Source organism: Anopheles coustani, chromosome 3 (genome assembly GCF_943734705.1).
Source record: "Anopheles coustani chromosome 3, idAnoCousDA_361_x.2, whole genome shotgun sequence".
Taxonomy (NCBI): Eukaryota; Metazoa; Arthropoda; class Insecta; order Diptera; family Culicidae; genus Anopheles; species Anopheles coustani.
In genome coordinates, this window is record NC_071288.1 from 59,522,394 (window position 1) to 59,545,624 (window position 23,231).

The 23,231-nt window shown below is 38.5% G+C and overlaps 1 protein-coding gene across 1 annotated transcript in view; it reads left to right on the forward strand.

The window, feature by feature from the left end:
* LOC131272152 (uncharacterized) overlaps nt 1-17,836 on the forward strand; it is an 84,371-nt gene extending 66,535 nt beyond the window's left edge. Inside the window, exons 2-15 of the mRNA XM_058273792.1 lie at nt 387-476; nt 2,798-3,280; nt 4,270-4,361; nt 5,553-5,644; nt 5,765-6,057; nt 6,139-6,301; nt 6,495-6,589; nt 12,772-12,906; nt 13,041-13,367; nt 13,744-13,995; nt 14,828-14,899; nt 15,673-16,313; nt 16,496-16,603; nt 17,403-17,836. Of these exons, the coding sequence (XP_058129775.1) occupies nt 387-476; nt 2,798-3,280; nt 4,270-4,361; nt 5,553-5,644; nt 5,765-6,057; nt 6,139-6,301; nt 6,495-6,589; nt 12,772-12,906; nt 13,041-13,367; nt 13,744-13,995; nt 14,828-14,899; nt 15,673-16,313; nt 16,496-16,603; nt 17,403-17,730 (3,171 nt within the window). The 3' untranslated portion in view covers nt 17,731-17,836. The remainder of the gene's footprint in view (nt 1-386; nt 477-2,797; nt 3,281-4,269; nt 4,362-5,552; nt 5,645-5,764; nt 6,058-6,138; nt 6,302-6,494; nt 6,590-12,771; nt 12,907-13,040; nt 13,368-13,743; nt 13,996-14,827; nt 14,900-15,672; nt 16,314-16,495; nt 16,604-17,402) is intronic.
* The last annotated feature ends 5,395 nt before the right edge of the window (nt 17,837-23,231 follow it).

Here is a 23,231-nt window from a genome sequence, read left to right on the forward strand (position 1 = left end):
CCGTAAGTCCTCCCTTTAAACGAAACCTTTTTCGCCCACGGTGCATACTTGCTCTCGTAAAATCCATGGTCGATACGTTTCGTTGGTTGTGAGTTTCTTTCCTATCTCGGTATGAGTTCATCTCGTCCGTTGCCGGTTTTCCTTCTTCTTCCCAAAACTTATCCGTATTTGTGTAAAAAAGCTACAGGAATGGGAATGTACGGACGGTAATACCAGTGCAGCTTTGATTGATGACTTTAGGAAATGTTTGCATAGCGAGGACGAATCTACATTATCTCTAATGTTTCTGTTTTGTTTTCCGTTTCTTCTCTCCCTCTGCGTTCGGGCCGTTTTTGTTGATGATGGATGCTTGGCTTTTCTCGGGATCCAACTTTCGTCCCCGGCAGATGAAATCTTTGAGCCTTACGCACCTGGATGAGATCGAGCGCCAGGCAACGACACCGACGATTATAAACAATGATCCACACATACGCAAGGTACGTTATTTATAAAGATGGAACTAATTATTGTTGTAGTTTAATGTTCGTAGTGTGTAAATGGTTTGCAAAAAATGGATGTTTAAGTATAATTTAGATAAAGCTTTCAAACTTAGTTTCTTTGGATAAGTAAAAATGTCTTCATTTTTTCACAATGTGCTTACATAGACACAAATCCGCACATATGAACAAAAGTGTTGGATTAAGAATACTTGCAAATAAAAACAAATACATCTGCTTTTCTAAACCCCAAATCTTCTCTAAAGTCTGTAAAATAAACTACATGAAAAATAACATGTGGAAAATAGATGCAGAGAGCGCACTTTGGATGAAAATCAACAGTTAATAATCACATTCCCTTTACAGTCCAATTTACGTGCTATTTAAATACGTATTTGACGTATTTGTTTTCTCACAGTTTAGCTAATACATATAACACAAGTAAACACACTGATCTATATGAACTACTTACAACCTTTAGCCAACCCTTTTGACGCTTGTTTGTGGATAATTGCAACATTGAAACGAGTTTAGCTAAATACATACTCTTCTGGACTTCAATGATTATCCAGAAGTGAGAATTACACTAAATCTGTAATTATCCAAAGTATACCAGAATAATTGAAAGTCTGATGGAACCCACTTCCGGGACTAAAACAGTTCAATTGAAACCATAGGAATAAGAGTTTACTACATCGCATCGCATAATCGCATAGTATGCGATTTAGTATTCGAAAACCTATTGATTCTCATGTGAGTTCGTGATAAAGTTGACAACTTTTGTTGCAGTTAAAAGCATAGAAAAAAAGCTTAGTAAACGTATACTTCTTCTTCTTCTTCTTGTCGTATCGACCTTGTTAGTCATGCCTGCTCGTTAAAGACTTACAAGACTTATTCCCTTTGTCTACGTGAATAGTTAGCCCCCTCGTGCTGGGGAGGGTCCGGTCTCGGTTGGGATTTGAGTCCACGGCGTCGAGGTGGTGAGCCCCTGCGCTCATGAGCCGATTTACTAACCGTCGCTACCGCTCGGCTGTCGCGAACCCCCAACGTAACTAAACGATACTGTATCATAAATTGCTTGTTACAGGCAATTCTTTCATACACGTTAACACAAAATCAATACAGGATGTCTTGGTCCTTCCATTCAATGGGCGGCTGTGGGTGCAAGCAGGATAAAAGAACTGTGCCCCTTTACACTGAGAAGAGTCTGGTTATTTTTAAACACCCTTCAGCATTGATAAAATCAACCTTCAATGGCACACGTCACACCGCACGTGGCGTGGCGGATCGCGCTGTGGGTGATGAAAAGAAAGTTTGTAATATTTTCCACCCCACCCTTTTGTGGCCAGAATGACCCGATCTGAGAAAGCTTTCGGAGGCGGAAGTTCATTGCTGCGGGCCCGGAAGCAATCAAGCTTTAATCAGCAAAGATATCCGAGAGCCTTTCGGGCTGCCTCACGCTTACAGGCTCAAAGCGTTGGACATACGAAAAATGGAAAGAAAAACATTGGCGACCTTTCAAGTTGTTGTGTCCAATTTTCATATTTGCAATATGGAAATGAGTGTGCGCCTTTGTGGAAATCTACGTAGTATACATTACTTAATTGCATCGGATCGAAATGATAGTACTTACATTTTTTAGCACCATTTGATGAGGAACCGGCAATCAAAAGAACAGCCAATAAACACCTTGGGTTGTACAATGCAAAGCAAACAAAATAATCAATACAAGCAATGTTTGCTTAAGAAATAGATTACCTGCGGAATTATATACAGCATAGACTAATTCCACACAGCGTCTTTCTTATATTCTGATTGGGACTAGCAGCTCACATATAATTTTTCTCTTTATTTTTATTTTGCTCTACAGAAGTCACATTTCAATAATAACTATGATTGTTGTATTGTATTTGTAGATTAATAAACTGACCATTAGCCGTAGCCAAGTCCGTTAGAAGAACAAAATTAGTCTTAGAAATATATTTTGCAAATTAAATGTTTTTTACTCAGTCACTTTAACACTCTTTCTGTATGATCTGGTTATGATAAACGCTTCTACTTTCTAATTATCTCTTACTCTTGTATTACTTATTCTTATACTCACCTTCTGTGCCCGATTTGATTTACCATCGGGAAATATCATTTGTTTTCTTGCTGTCTGCGTCCGGGGGAACGAACACACACTCACACACGATCGGTCCTGACTAAACACACATTGCGGGGCATGTGAAAAACAAAATGTCTACCGGATCACCCCATTGCGACCGCCTGCGTCCCTGGCGTTTCATGCAACACTGCTCGCATACTACACATTAAAACAGGGTGATAATTCGGACACGTCCAACACGTCGATTGCATCCGCCAGTGGGTCAATGGGGTACGGTGCCACAATGTCCGGCGGATCGTCAACCCATGCCGTCTCGCCCAAGGACGTCTGCGTAACGGTCACTTCGGGCAGTACGCTGATCGGCATCAGCAACAGTGGCGGCGGTTGCATCAATCCGGCGTACGATAATGGTGATGTTGGTCATCGGCATGAGCCGGTTGATACGCCAGAGTGTCTGCATCGGCCGGGTGGTAGTCCGGTGGGCGACGCCGCCAGCGGGATCACCGCAGAGAAGGATGCCACGGACAAGGCTTACGAACACGCTGACAAACCGCTTGCTTCACCGTCCTCCACGAAGGCGGCTACGCTTTGCAAATCCGTGCTGGGAGGAACAGGATCGTCAACTTCTTCTCTAAAGAAGAAATCATCTTCCTTCTTGCACCGAGAACGCAAGAAACCGATTCTTACACGCAGCCAAGTGAGTACGACTGTGTTCCGTTGAAGCGCCGTCTAGGGCCTCAACGGGCGGTGTTGAACTCATAGCGTACCTAGTCGTGATATCTTACCGATAAGATGGATTTTATTACACCCAGCCACACATAATAATTTTGTAAACTACCCTCTTCCTTACCCAAGTAATGTAGCCACAGTTGAAACACCAATGTAGCCACAGTTGAAATGATATTTTTGAATATCATTCATACAGATTCCTTTTTTTCTTTTTACATTTCATTGCAAAAAAATTCACTATTATTATTTTCATTTTATCTATGGCTATCTTTAAGATTAGTTGTATGCTTTATCCGTAACACAAACTAACTGAACTCAAGTTCTTTGGATTTTGCTGAATGCATAATAATCTAATTGCTTCTCTATTCTTCAATTTAACGAAAACATTGTATTCAAAGCTAATGTTTTCAATTGATTTATGGCATGAAAATATCTGTTTGGTTCCATTAAAATTCAAATACCTTTCTCTTAAATGAAAACATTTTCAGTAGACATTGATCTTGGTCTCGGAGCGCATCTGGTGTTATTAGGTTGTTGTCATGTCCTTTGATTAATTTGGTATTCTTGTTTCTATCGAGAAACAAAAACCTCTCGTACGTGAAAATGTGAAATAGTTTTGATTTTTAAATCTTTGTGATTATCTCAATTCTACGTAAGAAACGTAATAAAATAAACTTCTGTTATTTTTCTTCTTTTTCGATTGTCTGCACCACCGCAACGGATCTGTTACAACTAACGATATGTTGGAACTGCAATTTATCGTCACATGCATGCCGCAACTGCCACGGAACGACTTTCAATGATGCAATCAAACCTGGGCCCGGCCACCTCGATGACGCTCTACACTCGTTGAACTCTTCACTGAACATACCGCATGGTCTCATCTGACAACATAACGCATCGTGCATCTCGTGTTTCTTGGGGTGTTCGATGTGATCATGGTGGTCGTCGATATAGGTTTCCAGCTCCGAGTATTTTTCTGTTTGTTTTGAAAGTGATAATAATGATGCGGGTGTCCTGATTCCGGCCACGAAAGGAGTCAGACTTGCGTGAGTATAAGACGTAGAAAATATTATTCCTCTGCTGGTCCAAACTAAATTAGTGCAGAAAAAACTTAGTATTCACAAAGCGTGAATGATTGCACGAAACCAATGAAGTACCTTCAATTGAAACATGGAAGACTAAAGAGAACTTTTGTGCATAAGTTCCAAATAGTTCTGCTTAAACGAATTGTTTCAAAGAGACGTATATCAAGACAATGAAACGAAGAAATTCATTGTAAATAATAAAACTAATTTAATTTTCAATTCAACATTGCCCCATTGTACCAGTTATGCAGCTCTTCGTATAATGTGCTATTTCTTTTGCTTAATATTATACCTAAGACCACAACAAAGCGTACTATCCTACATGAAAAATTCTTTAGTAGAATTTTTACTAAAAAAAAAACAAATACAAAAGTAGTATTTTCAGTTTTGTACGGTTTCCCTTTATCGTTCCTTCGGTCATCGTTTGACGCCGTTTCTACGCAAATTCGTGCACAGCACACTGGAATCTACAAAAAAGGGACACGACAAACGTGCTCCGTTTACGATACTCAACGCAGCATGAGGCAAATTAAATAAAAATGCGTCGAGTACCACCCATAAAACCCAAATGGTACCGACCGAATAACTCTCTTCAGCATCTCGGTACAGGAAGTTGCGCGAGTAAGTCAAATAAAACGACGACTCGCTGTAGGGGATTTTTCAAGAACAAACAAAATTACGGTCTGAATATAAGTCAGTGAAACTGTCCAAAACAGATTTAATGAAAAGCACAGCCCACCCCAATCTCTACTGTAAGCTCATAATTTCGCTAAAGGGATTTTGAAGCCGTGGGAATTTTTGTTCCACGTCCGCAGTTTGTTATCTTGCGAAGTAAGGAAACCGTATCAAAGTATAATACTATTCTGGTAGAATTCATAAAAATCAAGGCCTTGCTTTCTTGTTAATTGACAGCAGCTACAGCGAGAAAAGTTGAATGAATCTCTTGGTGACAAAATTGACACCAATATATTTTCATGAAAATGAATGGATGAACGTTCTGTAGAGAAACTGATTTTCAACATACTACTCCTTTAAATCACTTTGTTGATTCAATCAGTTTAATAAGTAAGCGGGCCTATTTTTTCAAAATGTCAATGATGGATCACATATCCTTAATGTTGTGTGGATTTCGTTAATTTTTTATATATGCAGCGAATGTTTACGTACCTCATTGTCACGAAGAAGTTTGAGTTTTTCGCAAATCTACGTTACCGACAATGGGTTCAACAATCCGCACGAGACCGGTAAGTATATTTCTCTTATTATTTGTTTTTCTTTTTCTACCAACCTCCGGTAGGCAAAGTAGCACATAATGGTGAACTTCTGCTTTTGGTTTCCTACAATTCGGCTTACCGGCACCTAAGGTATGCGGTACTCGGAACCCCTGGATGCCAACATGGACATCTCTGCCCTGGCCGGCCGCACGCTCATTGTGTCGGAACGCGACGCCGGTGCTCCGAGCCGTCCTCGAACTGGCGCGCACGTCACCCTGCAGAAGGCGGCTTCGGTCGGCAACCAGCCGTCGGTAATGTCGTCCACCAGCAGACTGTTCACCTCCACCTCGACGGACGACAACTACGACCAGAGCCCCAAGGCAACGTCGTCCGCTTCCGGTAAGCAGTCGAAGCAAAAATGGACAATACCATTTGGATCAAAGGTGAGTTTGGAAAAGGTTTGCCTGCGAATACTACAGCACTCGCGTACCCAATGCCATAACGCACAACCCCACTTCCGGCAGGGACCACAAAAGTCGAAGCTCTGCGAACTGTTGGACAGCTACAATAAGGAAATCCCGAAATCGACGTCTTCCTCTAGCAACTTCAATAATCCCGAGTACATAGACGCTTTAGTTGGCCTTAGAAACTTACCTCAGTGTTGGACGGAGATCGTCAACTGCGTCGGTAAGTCCTGCAAATGGGAGTCAAACGGTCGGAATCGCGCGCTTTATATAGAACTAGAATTCTGCGAAGGAGTTACGTGTCAGTATAACTTCATAAATCTGATTTCTCTTCCCTTCGAAACCGGGATTCTTTTCCGTTTCCAAACAACCCGCATGCTGCCTGTGTCTTTTTCTGTGTCACCTACCTTCACCAGGAATGAATGAGGCGGAAACGAAAATTCAATCCGCCATCTGGGAGCTGGTGACTACCGAAGTTTACTACATTCTCGCGCTACAAACAGTAACAGATGTAAGTATGACGAACGGACCGAAGGGCCGGACGAAAGTAAGTGGACCTTTCTTCGGAATTTATTTCTCCGCCTCACTAGACTGTCGAGCAATTTCGGGTACACTCGAAATAGATAAGATTCTTTATGTCATCCAATAAGTGAATCTGATAAGGATCAAGACCCACTAGACCCCGCATTCTCGAAAGCCGGAGGCTACCCGTTGGGGTTGGTGTAAGCAAAACTTTTCAAAGCCAAACTAAATCGCTGCCGGAAAGACTTTGGCCAAATGAATTAGTGAAACTTTTACGGTCCCATATTTATGCTGGTAGCAGGTGCTGCGGTGGTTGCGCCCGATTTTAGATGGTACGCCGGTGCGGTAGAGTGGTACGCTCGCTCAAGGGCTAAGGGATTAATGTTTCGTATAAATTAAATGCGAGGTTCAAGATGCAATAACATAAACGTTTGTCTTGATGATTTGCTTACCTTGCCGAAGTGGCTGAATAAATGACGACTCATGTGAAAGTTGTTCTTCCGAAAATCAATCCACTGGTGAACGAAGAGTTTGGTATATGCATTACTCACATTAAAATTTATTAATCCAGATAATTAAGAAGAGTGGAACAATTTCTTTTAAATATGAATTATGCTCACCTTTAATTTTATACCGTATGAACAATATTGTACCACTGTACTACAACTTAGTCATTTTTTAAACTTTTTGAATCCTTGAATTTTGATTCTTTTAGAATTGTATCAGCTTTTTTACCTTTATATTTTCAAAAGTAAAATTTATAGCATCATTTTTCACCGCAATAATTTGAAGTTTAAATTTGGCTTCACGTGCTTTTTAGCGCACCATTTTCTCTGAATTTGATTTTTTTTTTTAATGTAAAAGATAGTCAACAAATATGCAGAAAAGTACCCGGTTGACAAAACTTCAAATTTTTGCAGCTGTCATGTAGTTCCAGCAAGTTTTTCCATGGCAGATTGCTGGGACTCTTGCTGGAACTATATGGTAACAGCAACAATTTAAATGTCTGTCAACCGGGTAGTCTCTTACGGATACGAAAAATCTTCAAAAAATGTCTAAATTATATCGTGTTGAATAAGAGCGGTCAAACTGACCGCTAAAGAGCATTCAGGCCTGGTCAAGTTAGTTGTTGGAATTGGTCCAATAGAAAAATCTGAGTTTTTTTCATTGTAGCTTTGGATCTTAAGAAAAACTTTTTTTAAATATTCAACCGTTTCTTCATAAATATTATAAACAAACATGGCGTAGCGATTAAAACTGCCGCTATTTGGATTCTAGTATTAAAAAATAGGTCACACCCCATGGCCACACCACTTACGTAAGATTAATGTTTTTCAACTGTAACTCTGCTCACTTGTCCGTTCGCAGCGATTATACAGCACAATTTGCTTGGACACTCGGTGGATTCCGAGTGAAGCCGTTACATTGTTGCACACCCAGACGTCGTTAGTCAAACAACCACTCGAGACGGAGATCCTTCGAATTTTACGAAACAAGCTATAGCACATAAAAACGTAGCAACACTTAACATAAACAAAATAATGGAACATATTTGACATATTTCCGTGCGAACAAACACGCCGAAGTCTAAACCCTTGTTAACATCGAAAAGGGAAAGCCAGCGAGAACAATCTGCTAACGAGCACAGAAAGTATCTCAATCTGACAATCTCCGGTCCCGCATTCCTTGGTCAAATTGTTTTCAATTAGTTCACACATTCTGTCCTTCAAGAGTAAGGAGCTCTGAGCCCTTTTTCTCGCCCTCCAAATGGAAGCGCTCCTGGAAAAGGATAGGCGATGAGTTACATAATCTGTTTTGTTTCCAATCCTCAACCTATGCCGGGTACAACGATGCTGCAAACACTTATCGAGCCTGCTCGATACGTTTAACGCATACTTTGAAACTTTGATTTATGGCCCCATTAAAAAGTTGATTCAAGAAACGTCATGGGTATAATCATGACTGGTGCGGATGTGGAAATTCAATTGGTATGTAAAAAATCAAGAAACACCTGGTTTTATGAATGAATAAATTTCCTTACGCTCTCTGCCCCATCGGTACCGCTGTTCTAGTGCAGAATCTTGAACATAGAACATGTTGCACGTTAGATACCGCGGATAATTTATGGATTAGAATCCTTCCCATTTCTCCTTGACGCTGGCTTCGTTTTGTAAAGGTTCATTTTTATTTCACCACCAACGGTGTTGAACTGTAGAAACGAGGAAGCAGTCCAATTGCCATCACGTCGATCGATCGACCGGAATAGATGTTTACGGCGGAAACCATTTCCATCTTTTTAATACAAGCTGCTCTGTTAACGATTCGTTTTATCTTCCCGTCGTGAGCCATCAATCTGTAGCGTGTATGTATAATATGTTCATTTTTGTGAGCTAAATCACACCAATATTGACACGCTCAGGATCTCCACCGTGCTTAAAGAGAGCAGGAAGAACGAAGGGTATTAGCATATCTTTCTCGAATAAAAATATTGTAAATTCAATAACAGGACGCGTTGTTTTACATGATTGAATTTTTGACATCATCTCTGTATTATATGGATCTATTTTTGTACTTCGACATTATACAAATGGAGATACTCTTTGAATGTAACATAACACTATGGTTCAATATGGTGTCCATTGAGCTTTTTGTATAACCTTTTTTAAACATGCAAGTAGAATAAAGTTCTAATAATCTGCCAAAAAAATGTGGACGTTCATGTTGGTAATTAGCTAGTAGCATAATTTTACTTTACTGCTAGTAGAAAAAATCCATTCGAGTGTTTATTTGAAGATGACTATGATTTCACGTAAGACAACACTTACTGTTTCTGGGTGGATGGTTGAAATACAACAAACTCGCATTAAACATTAATAAAACGCACTATATGGTAATGTCGACGGGGGAGTGCACCCGCTAGCTTTCCATAGCTATCAACACAGAACCAATTGATCGAGTCTCCCAAGTTAAATATCTGGGAGTCACTCTAGACGACGGGCTCACATTCAGTGCAGATATTCATGGGGTCACTTTGACTGGGGAACAACCAAATTATTTTTGGAAAATTTCACCTATATAAGTCAATTATCTCACCGCATTTTAATTTTGGCCATCAATATTGTTCCTGGGCAATCGGACACAGGTCAAAAATTTACAAAAAGTGTAAAATAAGGTTAGTGTTGTGTTGTAGCCGGTCTACGCCATATTCAAACTCTTGAGGGGCCTGTTACCGTCTGGGTACCTTGGAAAAAGAACAGTTAGGGGTTCTTACGTTCCACGGTACCCCACTTTCTACATTTTTTGTCAGGAATTTATTATTTTGTAAAGGGGAACAAAGGTTCAGCAGCATGCCAAGACAGTTTGACGAAACTGCAAACGTTCTCGAGTTCAAGCGCTTGTGTGCCGTGTACGTTAAGGAGGTTGTTTAGTAGGAAACAGTGAATGTTGTCAAAATTTTATGTTTATGAACATCGTACTTCTCATCACGCTCTCACAGATGATGATGAAGATATTTTTGTTTTGCAAAATTGAATGTAAGTAAAAAACAAAAAGAATGAGACACCATACCTTTGACTCGCGTGAGCGTAAAAGAGGAAACTTGAAAATGATCTTTCTATAGAAACTGCATCTGTCGCTCTTGTGCAATCACGTGGAAGGCGCCTATAATTCATCCACTTATGTTTGTTCGTCGAAGACTGTTACACAGATAAGTTTGTTTAATTTTCCCATCCCGGGAAGCGGTAATTTCTTCCATATGTTGGACAAGGGCGATACCGGCTACACGAATAGGAGAGCATTTTTTGGACGAGCACTTCGGAGGGTGGTTCCACGATTTTTTTCTGTTGAAAATCGTGCGTGTTCTTATTCGTAAAGGGTAAACTTGACACCACCACTTCGCGATTTGCTTAGTTAATGCCTAGCAAATATCTTAAGATAACTTTCCTATTCTCAAACCTATGTTGGAGTAAGAAAGAACTCATTATCACCATAACAAAATTCTGGGAAATTACTTAATCCGTCGATGTACATATATACTGTACCCATAAAGTCAGTACACAGCAGGCTAAAACAGCTACAAAGGCCCTTTACTTTGTAAGGAACCAATGTTTTAAAAACGTAAAAATGAGGGATTGTTTCTGGCACTATCCTCTTCATTTTGATCTAATTTGGCCACGATACGACTACGGGCTTCCGAGATATGGTCAAAATAGTGTCACAACACCCTAAACACGCACCAAAAAAGTGAGTACACAGCAGAATGTTTCATCATGTTTTGTATTATAGTTTTCTTTTGCGTGGTATTTTGGTGGTTGTTTGAAGTTTTATGACATAAAATGAGAACGTTTTAATGAATTCATCAATGGTTGATAACAAATTCACTTCTTTTTTGGCACAAAATGGCTAGAAACGGAACTCCTTTGCAGAAGAGGTCCGATATCATCCGATTACATAGAAATGAAGGAAAACGGTACAATAAAGTTGCTATTTTATTGAACTGAAACATAAATACAGTAGTAAGAGTGGTATAGCGATGTGAAATGGTTAGCCTTCTTGAAAATTTATCAAGAATCGGTCATTTTACCGTCATACCGAATCGGATGAGGCGCATGATTGAGACGATTGTGGCTGCTGGGCCCAAAATAAGTGGCCAACCTGGTGCGACAATATTTCATTAGAGGTGTGGCCTATCAAAAAGTGGGGAATCTATTCAAAAATCATGCACAAATTTAACTTAAAAGCATACAATCAACGTAAGAAGTCTCACAATGGAGCAGTACATCGCCAGCGGTGATTAGACTCCCAAAAAAAGCAAAATAAACAATTCCCTCGGGTTCTCTGAACAATGCAAGTAAAGATCAAGAGTAAATTGACTATTTTTCGAAGGGATGGTGGAATAAAAGTGTGGAGAAAACCCCCCGTAGAACGGAATCCCGCTATACCCTGAATACCGAGGTGGAGGCGTCTTAGTGTGGCGCTGCATGGGTGCAAGAGGGGTAGGGAAGCGGCAAATTATAAAAGCCAAATTTATCAGTATGCCAGCATAGATTTCATACACTATTGTTAACACAGTTTTGGCCACTAAAATTGGGCTCAGCACCCAAATCGTCTCAATCATGCGCCTTATCCGGTTCAATATGACGGTAAAACTATCATTTCCCGATCAAATTTCTACACCGTACTCGTTTTTCCGTTGTCAAACCACTCTAGCTACTGTTGTTTGGTTTATATTGAGTAAAATAGCAGCTTCATACTAACTTGCTGCTCCATTTTCGAACAATCGGATGATATCGGACCTCTTCTGCAAAGGAGTTCCGTTTCTGGCCATTTTGTGCTAAAAAAGAAGTGAATTTGTTATCAATCACAGTTGAACTGATTAAAACGTTCTCATTTTATGTCATAAAACTTCAAACAACCACCAAAATACCACGCAAAAGCAAACTATAATACAAAACATGATGAAACATTCTGCTGTGTACTCACTTTTTTGGTGCGTGTTTAGGGTGTTGTGACACTATTTTGACCATATCTCGGAAACCCGTAGTCGTATCGTGGCCAAATTAGATCAAAATGAAGAGGATAGTGCCAGAAACAATCCCTCATTTTTACTTTTTTGAAACATTGATTCCTTACAAAGTAAAGGGCCGTTTCCACACGGCGACTATGGGCCGGATTTCTAGTAGTGAGTTTTTGATAGATGTCAAAAACGCGCACCGTATATGGGTGAGTATGCTTCCGTGTGGACGAAGCCAGGTGAGTATGGTATGGTGTATGTTGACAGTCGTCCTGGGTATCGGCCATACTCCCGGCGATGCCGGGAATGGTGAGTATGGTAGTGAGTATGAAAATGGGTTCCTGGTGAGTATGATGAGTATACTCGCATCGTGGAAAAAGCCCTTAAATGGCCTTTGTAGCTGGTTTAGCCTGCTGTGTACTGAATTTATGGGTATAGTGTACATAATGATTAGAAATAAAAAGTAAATCAATCACAAGTTTTGCTTCTAACAAAATCGACTCTCAATAAAAAGGCATGCTTGGTGCAGTTTTTGCTAGGACCAAAAACATGCTTTTATTATAATTGTTATCGGATTTTCAGTCGATATATCCTGTTTCATGTTGATTAAAATGAATGAGCCTTTTCATATCCATATTAACCTAAACAATATTTTGCAGCTTTTTTTAGCCTGCTTAGAGGATATTCAGTCTCAAAACATTCTCACAGACGTGGACCAGAACAAGCTTTTCTCCAATATTCGTGATATCTGGGAGGCAAACCTTCGCTTCTGGACGCTTTACCTGCACCCGATGGTAAGGACATGTCCCGCGTGAAAAAACCGTTTGCCATCAGCTTAAATGTTTTCTGAATACAACTGTTGTCCGGGCTGTTTAAGTCGAATCGAATAATGCTAATGCTCAACCTTATCTTCTCCAATCACTCACAGGTTAGGCACAGCCAACAAACGAAGGAACCGATGAGCATCTACTACTTCCAGCCAGGCTTCGTCGATTTTGCCACCATCTTCACACCCTACACAAAGTACTGTGCCGAGCAGAGCACCTGTCAGTTTTACTGCAAGGAAATGTATCATAACAACGCCCTGTTCATGACCTACTGTGCCTGGTGCGAATCGCAGAAGATGTGCAATCGGCTTCGACTGGCCGACATTCTGGTGCGTCCGATGCAGCGACTGACCAAGTACGGACTGCTGCTAGCCGCCATTAAGAAACATATCACCGACGAAGCAGAAGGAGAAGCTATTGATGCCATGGTGAGTACCGATAGACATTTGTTGCAAAGCTATTTCCCTTGATAGCATCTAAACGCTAGTTTTTAACGACATTTGAACAACATGCTAGCGGTAATTAAAATAGATATTTGCATAGTTTATTGCATTGATTGTAGCTGACCGGAATTCAGCTAAATAATAAGAATGCTTCAATAGTAAATCAAGAAAAATAAAATTGCTAGGTGCCTACCAAATAAGTATCCCCTTGAATCAACTTTGTAGACTCGAACATATTTTGAACTTCTGTTGCAACGTAACTCACGGCGGATATCCTGCCACACTCATAAGATTGCTACACCATTTGTTGATTACCTTACCGATCAATATTTTACCTTTTCAATCTCGCTTTGAATCGCAGATTCATTCGGTAGAGGAGTTTGTTGCAGGGGTCAACTCTCATCTAACAACGCGACAGGAGAGCGAGCGATTGAAGGGTATTAATGCTAGAATCGACAGCTATGACGTGGTCGACTCCAACAACGAAGCTTTGGACCGGATGGTCAAGCAGCATAGCGCCATGTTCGACCTCTGCCAACCAATGCGCGGGATAGATCACGGCCGCAAGGTGTTCGTCGAGGGTGACCTGAAATACAAGGACAGCACAGGGAAAGTAAGTCACATTTTTCAGTTTCGTTTATTTTGCTTGCAATCTAATGGATTACACGTGATGCTTTTGTTAAAAATATTGTTGGTTGATATCCTATTGGTTGAATTGTCCATTCATATAACCTGTTCAACGTTTCCCTTGTTTTACACTGTCCGTACTGAGCTCTGTTCACTACTCGCATTCCGAACTATGATACTGTTTTAACGTACTCTACATTCATCATAACACTCACAACAGCCATAACTATGCTCAATAACATTTTATCATTTCGCACCGTATGTTTGTCCCGAACGGTAATAAATCGTTGTGCCACGTTTCGGTACATGTATTTTTAACGAAAAACGAGAAAATAAATGTTATATGCATTGGGTTATGAATTGCGTGAAATAGCTCATAGGAATCAATGTAAAAAAAACAGGAACGAAATTGTTCCGCGACATTATTCATTGTGCCCCGTGGTTTTGTCTCACGAGCGGGAAATTGTTGTGATGGTTTTAATTATACATCAAGGTGAACGATCCGGAAAGGAAGGCAAAATTGGTTGTATTTTGTTTAATGTACATTCGATATATGTTATATGTTTTTGTTTTATTTTCGTCTTTATTTTCCAATAACAGAACGGATATTCTTATTATAATACCGCATAAGGAAATATGAAACTGCAAAATTATAAACATTAATGAAACCAATGTTTATTCATTTTGTTATATCACGGAATCAAAAATATGTTGAAATATTCTCAAAATATTAAAATCATTATTAATCTTTTCCATAATCAACTATAAAATACTCGACTTAAAGCAACCCAACCTAAACATCGTTTCCTTTTTTCCAGATGGACGTCCACTGCTTTCTTTTCACGGACTTCTTATTGGTTTGCAAAAAGAATAAGAGCGATAAATTAAAGGTAATTTCTCACTGTACTAGTAATTAAATTATCTATTTTTTTTATACAAGAAACTATCCTGTGTTTTCCGATGAACATGCGTTTGTTGTCATGGAAATGTTTTTAGTTGGTGGTAATAGAATGGTCAAAAGAAAACAGTTATTCCAAGTCCAGTAGGCGAACAAATTCGTTATTAACTACAACTGCAACCCCGTTTTAACATTACTGTTGGAAGAAGACGAAGTTGAGAAAAGTACACAAAATGGTAACAAAAAAATCCTGTAAGCCTCTTTGTCCCTAACTGTATATCAACCGAATGGAGGCGCCTGGTCCCGCGTGGAAGGTGTGGAAGTAAAAGTAACCGCGGAGAGATGCGAGTTAAATTAAATTGAAAATGTAAGTGCAGATGAGTAAAATTTAATTTAAATACACGAAACGAGATGAACCGGAACAGAAATGTTTGTTTTGGTAATTTACAAACTTTGTCCATTTCATTACATTCCAAGTGATTCAATAAAAACTCCGAGATGAAAAAGGGCACGTAAAGAAGGAAGAACTACACAGGAAAAACTTTCCATGTTATATTTATGGTGCAGCATCCAATATGCCATCAAGTTTGTTCGTTTTCTCTCCATATACTATAACTTTTATTTATGACTAATAATATAAATTGAAAATTTCAAGTTGCTTTGTATAGGCACCAAATACTTAAAATATGCGTTTGGTGTTCTACTTTACATATGAGAGTCTTGTGTTTACTTAATTTTTCTGTTTGTTATCTATGCATTTCACAGATCATTCGACAGCCATACATGACGGACCGTTTGATGGTGCAGCTAAAGGATCAAACACTTTATTGTTGCTATCTGAATGAACTCAACATGGTCGTAGCGGCATTCAGCCTTCAAAGCCCTAAAGCCCAACACTGGTACGACTCGATAACAAAGGTGAAACATATCTACAATCGCATGAAGCTGGGGGCGTTTGGTGACGTACGACAGTACGGCAACATCATCAACATCAGCAACAGTTGCAACAACTCAACCAGCAATAGCAATATGAATATCAATAATGATAACCCTAGCATAAAAAAATCACCGCTGAACAGTTCCATTGGCAGTCGGGTGAGCAGTTTGAACAACAGCCATAGTGGATCCGTCGATCTGAATGAATCGAAGCAGGTGTCAATCGATTTCGAAAAAACCAACTCACTATCTAGTGACGAGGGGGCAGGGGTGCCTGTGGGAAGCATCGTTAGTGGACCGGGGATGATGCACACCAAGTACGGAGTGCCACTTGTGCCAGTAGCAGGTCGGAAGGCAAAGAACACCGTTAGCACCGTGCAAACAAAATCCTCCAATTCACTCACTGTGCAACCATACAGTGGGCTCGGGCAAAGCATGCCCAATTTGAACCTGAATTCAATTCAAAATAGGTAGGTTAGGCAATATTTAGTTGTAGACACATTAAATAAGATTGAACAACTTTCAAAATCATTTGCAGAGTTTCAATTAAATATTTTGAATTTTTTTAAATGATTATTTTCTCGATTTTTTTTATTTATCATTCCACTAGCTTCCATTAAAACCTTCTAAACATGCTTAGTTTTATTCACAGCAACACATTATCAGTACCGGGAACAACTAGTCCACTTTCGCATTCCGGAATGGTGCTGTTATCTCCTAGCCAACGGGGTATCTCATATCCTCCGCCATCGCCAACAAGGTATGAATGCAAAGTAGTGTGCAATTCGGATGAAAAATCGTGTAGCAAACTAATGCTTTTTTCACATTATTAATTTATTTGCTAGGTCTATTAGTTATTGCTGAACATTTCTGATTTCGTTGATTTCAGTTGATCTTAGAATACGTTGATTGAATGATCTGTTGTAAGTAGATAAGAGTTATTATTTATTTTTTCATTGCTTAGTTTGAATCATTTTAATAATATTTATTAATCTCTTTTAACCTCCTCGCCTTAACCTCTACTGGAAGACTCTTTCTAATGCTCACCTCCAACATGCTACGTTTGTTGCGCTTTTGAACCCTTATGCTTTACTTTAAATTTTGAAACAGCTGAACCTTTTAATAACATTATTTTTACTATTTTACTTTCCTTTACTCAAGTTGTCGATTAAATTGCTACGTCGCTAAAAAGTTGTAGTTCACATATGCTGCTTGTTCTTTGAAAATGGTTCTTTTTTCACCGAAATGTATTGTTGCCTTTCATACTCCTAAATGCATGGTTTTATCATAAAATTAGATACCATCAAATTAACCGATTAATATATCAAACTTGATATGTAATAATTAACTGAATTGTTAACTATTTATAATTACGAAAACGTCAATGGAAGATTTTCGCATCTTGCTTAGTTTTCATTTGCCATGTTTTGTGTTTGGTTTACATTATGAGCCTATTATAACTGTTTCCTCTTACTGACGGGTGGTTTTCGGTTCTAATTTTTTAATTTTCTCCTATTCTTATCTACCTTGTTTCCTGAACCGGATGGTACACTCAAAAGGGCAACGCTGCGTCGCGGGTTCGCATTCTCTACGTCAATCAAAAACCCACCGTTGATCAAGACTCGCAACGTTCCCTCGCAGCAAAGCTTCACCCTTTCGCAGCAGCAAAGCTTCAACACAGCATCTTTCGCCCAACACCAGCCAGGGTGCACTACCATCGCTAGTTCTAGCAACACCAGCAATCTTACTAACAGTGTTGCAGTTCACCAGACTGTGGAAGGAAATTCCGGGTGTCCTCCGTTGCCATCGACTAACCTATCGTTTTTCAAGCGTAAAAACAGTTTCCAACGAGCACCGAACAGCAGCACCACGACAAGCACGGAATGAAGTTGTCAGAGTGTATCCTCCAATCGGGACGCAGCCACGAAACATTGTGCCATCAGCAGATGCGCAGAGCTTGTACGAGCATGATTACAAACGAGCGGTTATATGAAAAAATAGTAACTTGTCCCGAGCAATGAATCATGTTTGATTTTGAACGGAAATCGTAATGCTGCCTTTTTGATAGCGGGCAATTATGTTAAAACAAAGGTGAAGATTGAAGTTTTCTCCATGAATGCAAAAGCATCTCAAAAGCGATGGCTACCCATTCTTCACTACTTTGGACACTGAAAAATATTCCTCAACAAGACCGCCCGGAACAGTATCTGCCAAGGAGCCAGCAAGGGAAACAAAATATTATGAAACAAAAGTAAACGTAGCTTTGTGCTATTGAATGCACAAATTGTATAATTTTGTTGAGGAAGCAAAAAAAAACATATACACATCAACAAAGCCAGAACAAAACAAAGCTGTGAAATTTTAAGCCGAAATTGCTGTCAACCTCGACCTGGTACATGGCAGTGTGTTGTTTTTTAGGAAAAACCTAACTTTTTGTTTTAGACGGAGCACCATTGGGAAGATGAAAACTCCTCGATGAGACGGCCTATAAGGAGCGTTTTGATGCAACTTTGATGCTTTAGGTGAAATGCTTTAGTGAAACTATGTGCATGATTCAATGATATAGCTGTTTTGGTTTTGTTTTTAAATCATTAGTCATGTTAAGTCTTGACATTGCAATTCCTCTGTTTCATTAAAAGCACAATGTGTGCAGCTTTTTCAGGCGGTCTGATTAAAAAATGAAGTGACATCTTGACCACCTTCTAGTCAATATAGAAGTCGATTAACCTTAAAACATTAAAATTAGACCGCAAGCATATTGCGAACTGCTAATAGGTGCTACCGTGTATATGTCACGCGTGCTCCACCGCGGGTCTTTGACTTTATTTGAAGTACAGTTACTTTCTAACATATTTTTTAATTATTTTAATTAAAATTATACACCAACATCACTTATCTAGTACTTATTACTAATCATGAATCACATATTTGTTTTTTAGGTTTCTTCTGTTAGCGAACATTTTGCGAATTAACTCCAGTATTGGTTCATCGCACATTTGTCTTATTGGTCCGCTATCAGTGTAATTAAATACATGTAAATATTTTATTAGTTTTTAGACCAGTGCATAGAAAAGACACATGAAACATGAATCTTAGATCAAGTATGATGCAAACGATACTAGCATCGACTGATGTATAGCAGGATGGAATCGAGTTGTTCGCCAACTAACTTTAGCGCTCAGCCGTGGAGTGGTATTTTGTGACGAAGTTTATAAAATTGTGTTCCATTTGATGAATTCCAATAATAGAACCTAGGTTAGCCTTCACGACTATGTAAGGGAAAGCAATAACTGTTTGCGCTTGTAGACTATGTAATGAAAGTTAGTGTTCCTGGTTTCTACATTACAATTGCCTGAAAGGGAGTGTTTGTAATTCAAAGATGAATTTACTGCCTTTGAAGACATACACTAATCCAAAATCACCGCCCATTGCGGCAGTAGGCTACGGGATCCAGTGGTAAATTTTGCCATTGCAATTTTAATGCATTTTAAACCAAACAAATCATAAGAATTCGATGAGAATGAAAGTTTTAGAGTATCTACTGTATCTACCGAGACGATGCAAACTTTGTGAAGCAAGGTTTTTGTTATTTAAGTTACAAACCACAAGAAAGACAAATCATTCAAACATTCCAAACATCAGCAATGATTTGACTGTTGCATGAAAAAAATAAAACGGCTCTAAGTAGAAATGTTTACCTAAGAACAGTTTGGTAAACGGCTAGAATTGTGTAATTTTAAAAAGAACAAGGTGGACTGAAGGCATGAGTAGTTTTGGCTTTTAGTAATATTCATGTGTTTTAGCTACAGCAACAAGAAGTACTTAACATAAATAAAATTTCATGTATCGCTGAAAATAAAGTTACAGTTCCACAAAATTGCTTTGATAAATCGAGCAAGCGCCATTAACATCGAATTAAGCCACCGTCTAGTAAAACAATTTTGTAGAAATTTAAATGGCTCAAACAAAAGGTCTATGCTTACAATAACACGTAAACTGGATATATTCGTTCAAAACTTTAACTTTAAAACAAGATACAAAAAGGACAAGAACCCTTAACACGCTTGCCCCTTTTCTCCGTGGTCTTATCGTTTGATCATGTTAAAACATGTTTGTCTAGTTAGAAAATGAAATGATAATAACAGCGATTTGAAGTAAATTCAGACACGAAATATTTAAAAACGAAACCATTTGATTTCGGCTTACTTCACTGACACGAGCTTACATTTTACATCACAGTATTATATAAAGTGGTGCTTAGCTTGTGTATTACCTTTTTATTATCTCCACAATACGATTATTCATAATGATTAATCATTATTCTGATATTTGTATCATGTGATGCAGATGTAGTATGCTATTTTTATTACTAGGTGCCAATCGTTATTTGTTAGCACATTATCTGCAAAATGATTTTTAAAAAATATCAAATCTTCGGGATAAAAGGGTTGCCTTGTATTTGTTTGAGATTTTTATCAAGAAAATTTGTTTCTCAGTTGTTATTGGTGTTATTGTTTATTACTTAATCGTATTTATTTATTTCTGCATCACGATGTAATTTCAAGACAGTTTTTGTAGTTTTCAGTGACATAGCAGTAGCTTCAAGGTCCAACACGTTGCTGTACCTCAGTAAAGGTGCAACGAAGTGCTTTAAAAACCACATTAAACTAACAGCCAACATGCACGACGTTAAGCAACATTTTGTGAAATTAAGGAAAACAGCAGTCACATGTGAAACATGATAACCAAAGAATGTTTGAATGAGTAGCCAAACACATCCGGAAATCCGTTGGACATTCCGGTGCAGTGTTAGTAGTGTAAAAATAGATTTGGTTTTGGACAATTAATAAAAAATATCCTTCATCCTTGCTCGCATCTTGCGAGCGAAAGGTGGGTAAGCGTTTCTTTCTAAATCTGTCAAATTGGTGCCATTGCAATGGAACATTATTAGCATTTGATCCTGTGTAATTGACACGCACAAAGTCGTTCAGTGGACAGTCCCACGTTGGGCAATGTGTTGCGTTGACAACGAACACACGAGCGCAACACAATGGCAGGATTATCAATTTACAATCCTCTAGAAAATCTGTGGATCGAACAATTTATGTACAGTTTTATAAAGATACTCAACTAAGCATTATCATAGCAAGAGAGTCTAATGGTGTAGTAGTCAACCAAATACATAACGAAACATACATGTAGATCTATATACATATACAGTAATATACATACTTATACACTAGCAGAAAGATAATTTGTCTTATTTAAGCGTATATTTACAAACAAACCAACAATGAAATCAAACTATTTGAATGTTAGGAACGAACATTAGGAACGGTATGTTTAAAATCTACGGGGAGAAAAAAATAATGAAGAAGGTGGAAAAAATTGTTTGCAAATTGGAGAGTATTTTAAATCAAACAAAACTAAATGTACTAAAATCAAATCAAAACTGGTAACCGATGATCGGTTCAAGCAATTGGCTCTAATATTATATACATTTTAACGAACGATGCTGTCAGGTTGCCGGAAACCCCCGAGAAATGGAATTGGTGACGATGTTTTTAAAATCGATGGTGTAGAAAACCATTAACCATAGGTACAAAGAAACTGTCACAAACCAACGAAAGTTTGCATTTGAGGTCAGCATTGATGCTGCAACGTATTTTGAACAGCCAATGGTTTAAAAATGAATCAAGCTCAAGCATTTAGATCGCTGCAGTAAACTAGTGCGGAAGTAGTTCAGAGAAGAGCAGAAATTAACGATAATCCAAAGGTAAAGAAAACTAAAGGCGAGATGGAAACAAACATTAAATAATCCAACGCTTGCAGTCAGATTCAAAAAATACTAAACTTAACAGCAAAAATTACCTAAACAATAATGAAACAGATAAACAGTGGACCCAGGATACCAAACAATACTAAACTTACGAGACGTTATAAAACCAGCAACGGTAAATCAAAGAATACAACATTAATAAAAATCAAAGCAGAGAGATTAATTTCAGCCCCTTCTTTGTTTGTCCGTTCATTAATGGAGTAATTAATCATTTATCCGAATGCACTCTATTTATTTCTTCATTTTTGGCAAAATGATCCTTCAGGCTTATCTAACGTACTTAATTTAGGTACTCTTTGGTTACGTGGAAACTTTCACAACTATCAAAACAAACTAATAATTGATTATTTGTGATGTAAACAATAAAAAATCTTACTTATATAGTTTTTATAAAAGAGGAAATTTACCTTTTGTGTACAGTAAGGCGTCAACAAAACCTTATATATAACCGACTATTTAAATCAACGCCATGAATGATAATACCCCTTCGGGAATATGTCAATACATATTATCAATATATTATGTGAATCTTTAAGTGAGGTTTACTCACACGAATGTTTTATCTAAGATTCTTTCAAATTGATTCATGAATCTTTTCGGATTCGAATCTCAAAACATTGATGAATCTTTCGAAACCTTAATAACTTTTGATGAATCTGTCACGAATCTTTACGATTCCTACATATGTGTGGATCGAGCTCCCGAAAAAAAACAGGAAGTCTCTCTTCACATTTTGTCCCATTTTGGGCATAATATTCTGTTCTTTTATCATTCATAAATCATAATCGGTATTATTCAAGTCTAATTCCTCTGTATTTTTCATAAGGAATATTTTAGGTCAATAACACTAGAATACATTGCTTTAGAATCTTCAAAAATGAAAAAGGTATACGCAATATATTGCGTCTCAAAAAGAGCGGTAACAATAACCACTAAAAGAAAATATAGGAGAGGTGCTCGGGACTGGTCGAACAGAAAAAGCTGAAATTTTTGGTTCAGATAAAACTTTTGTTTTCCATGTAGTTTTTGAGACATTAAATTATAAAATTGCGTTACGGTAAAAATAACAGCTATTTGGATTTGAATGTTAAACATTTTTTTTAATCATGTTCGATTAATGGTACACGACGTCTGATTGGTGCACCGGCAATTTATGCACAACCGATCACAGCATCGGAATTGAGAGACTTTCAACTTTCACCACTAACATGATGCATACTTCCATCACTGTAAATAAATGTTCCTCGTCGTTACGACGGTGTCGGTGCCACTGTACGAACAATCATATGTGGTACCATGTGGTATGGAACTACCGAAAGCAGTTCAGTAGGACTTTGGATGTAAGAAAGGACAGTTCGGTATTCCAATGCGTACTACAGTCGAACTACGAAACTTTATGGTTTAGATGTGAAGCCAGAGGAAATTGTTTGTGGCGCCGCTGGTCGATTTTGAAATCAACTAATTCTTTAACCATTTATGGTCACAGACCGTATTCTATGGTGGTGTTACATGTTAACTTCCTGTGGTTATTTCAATTCAACTGTTGTGA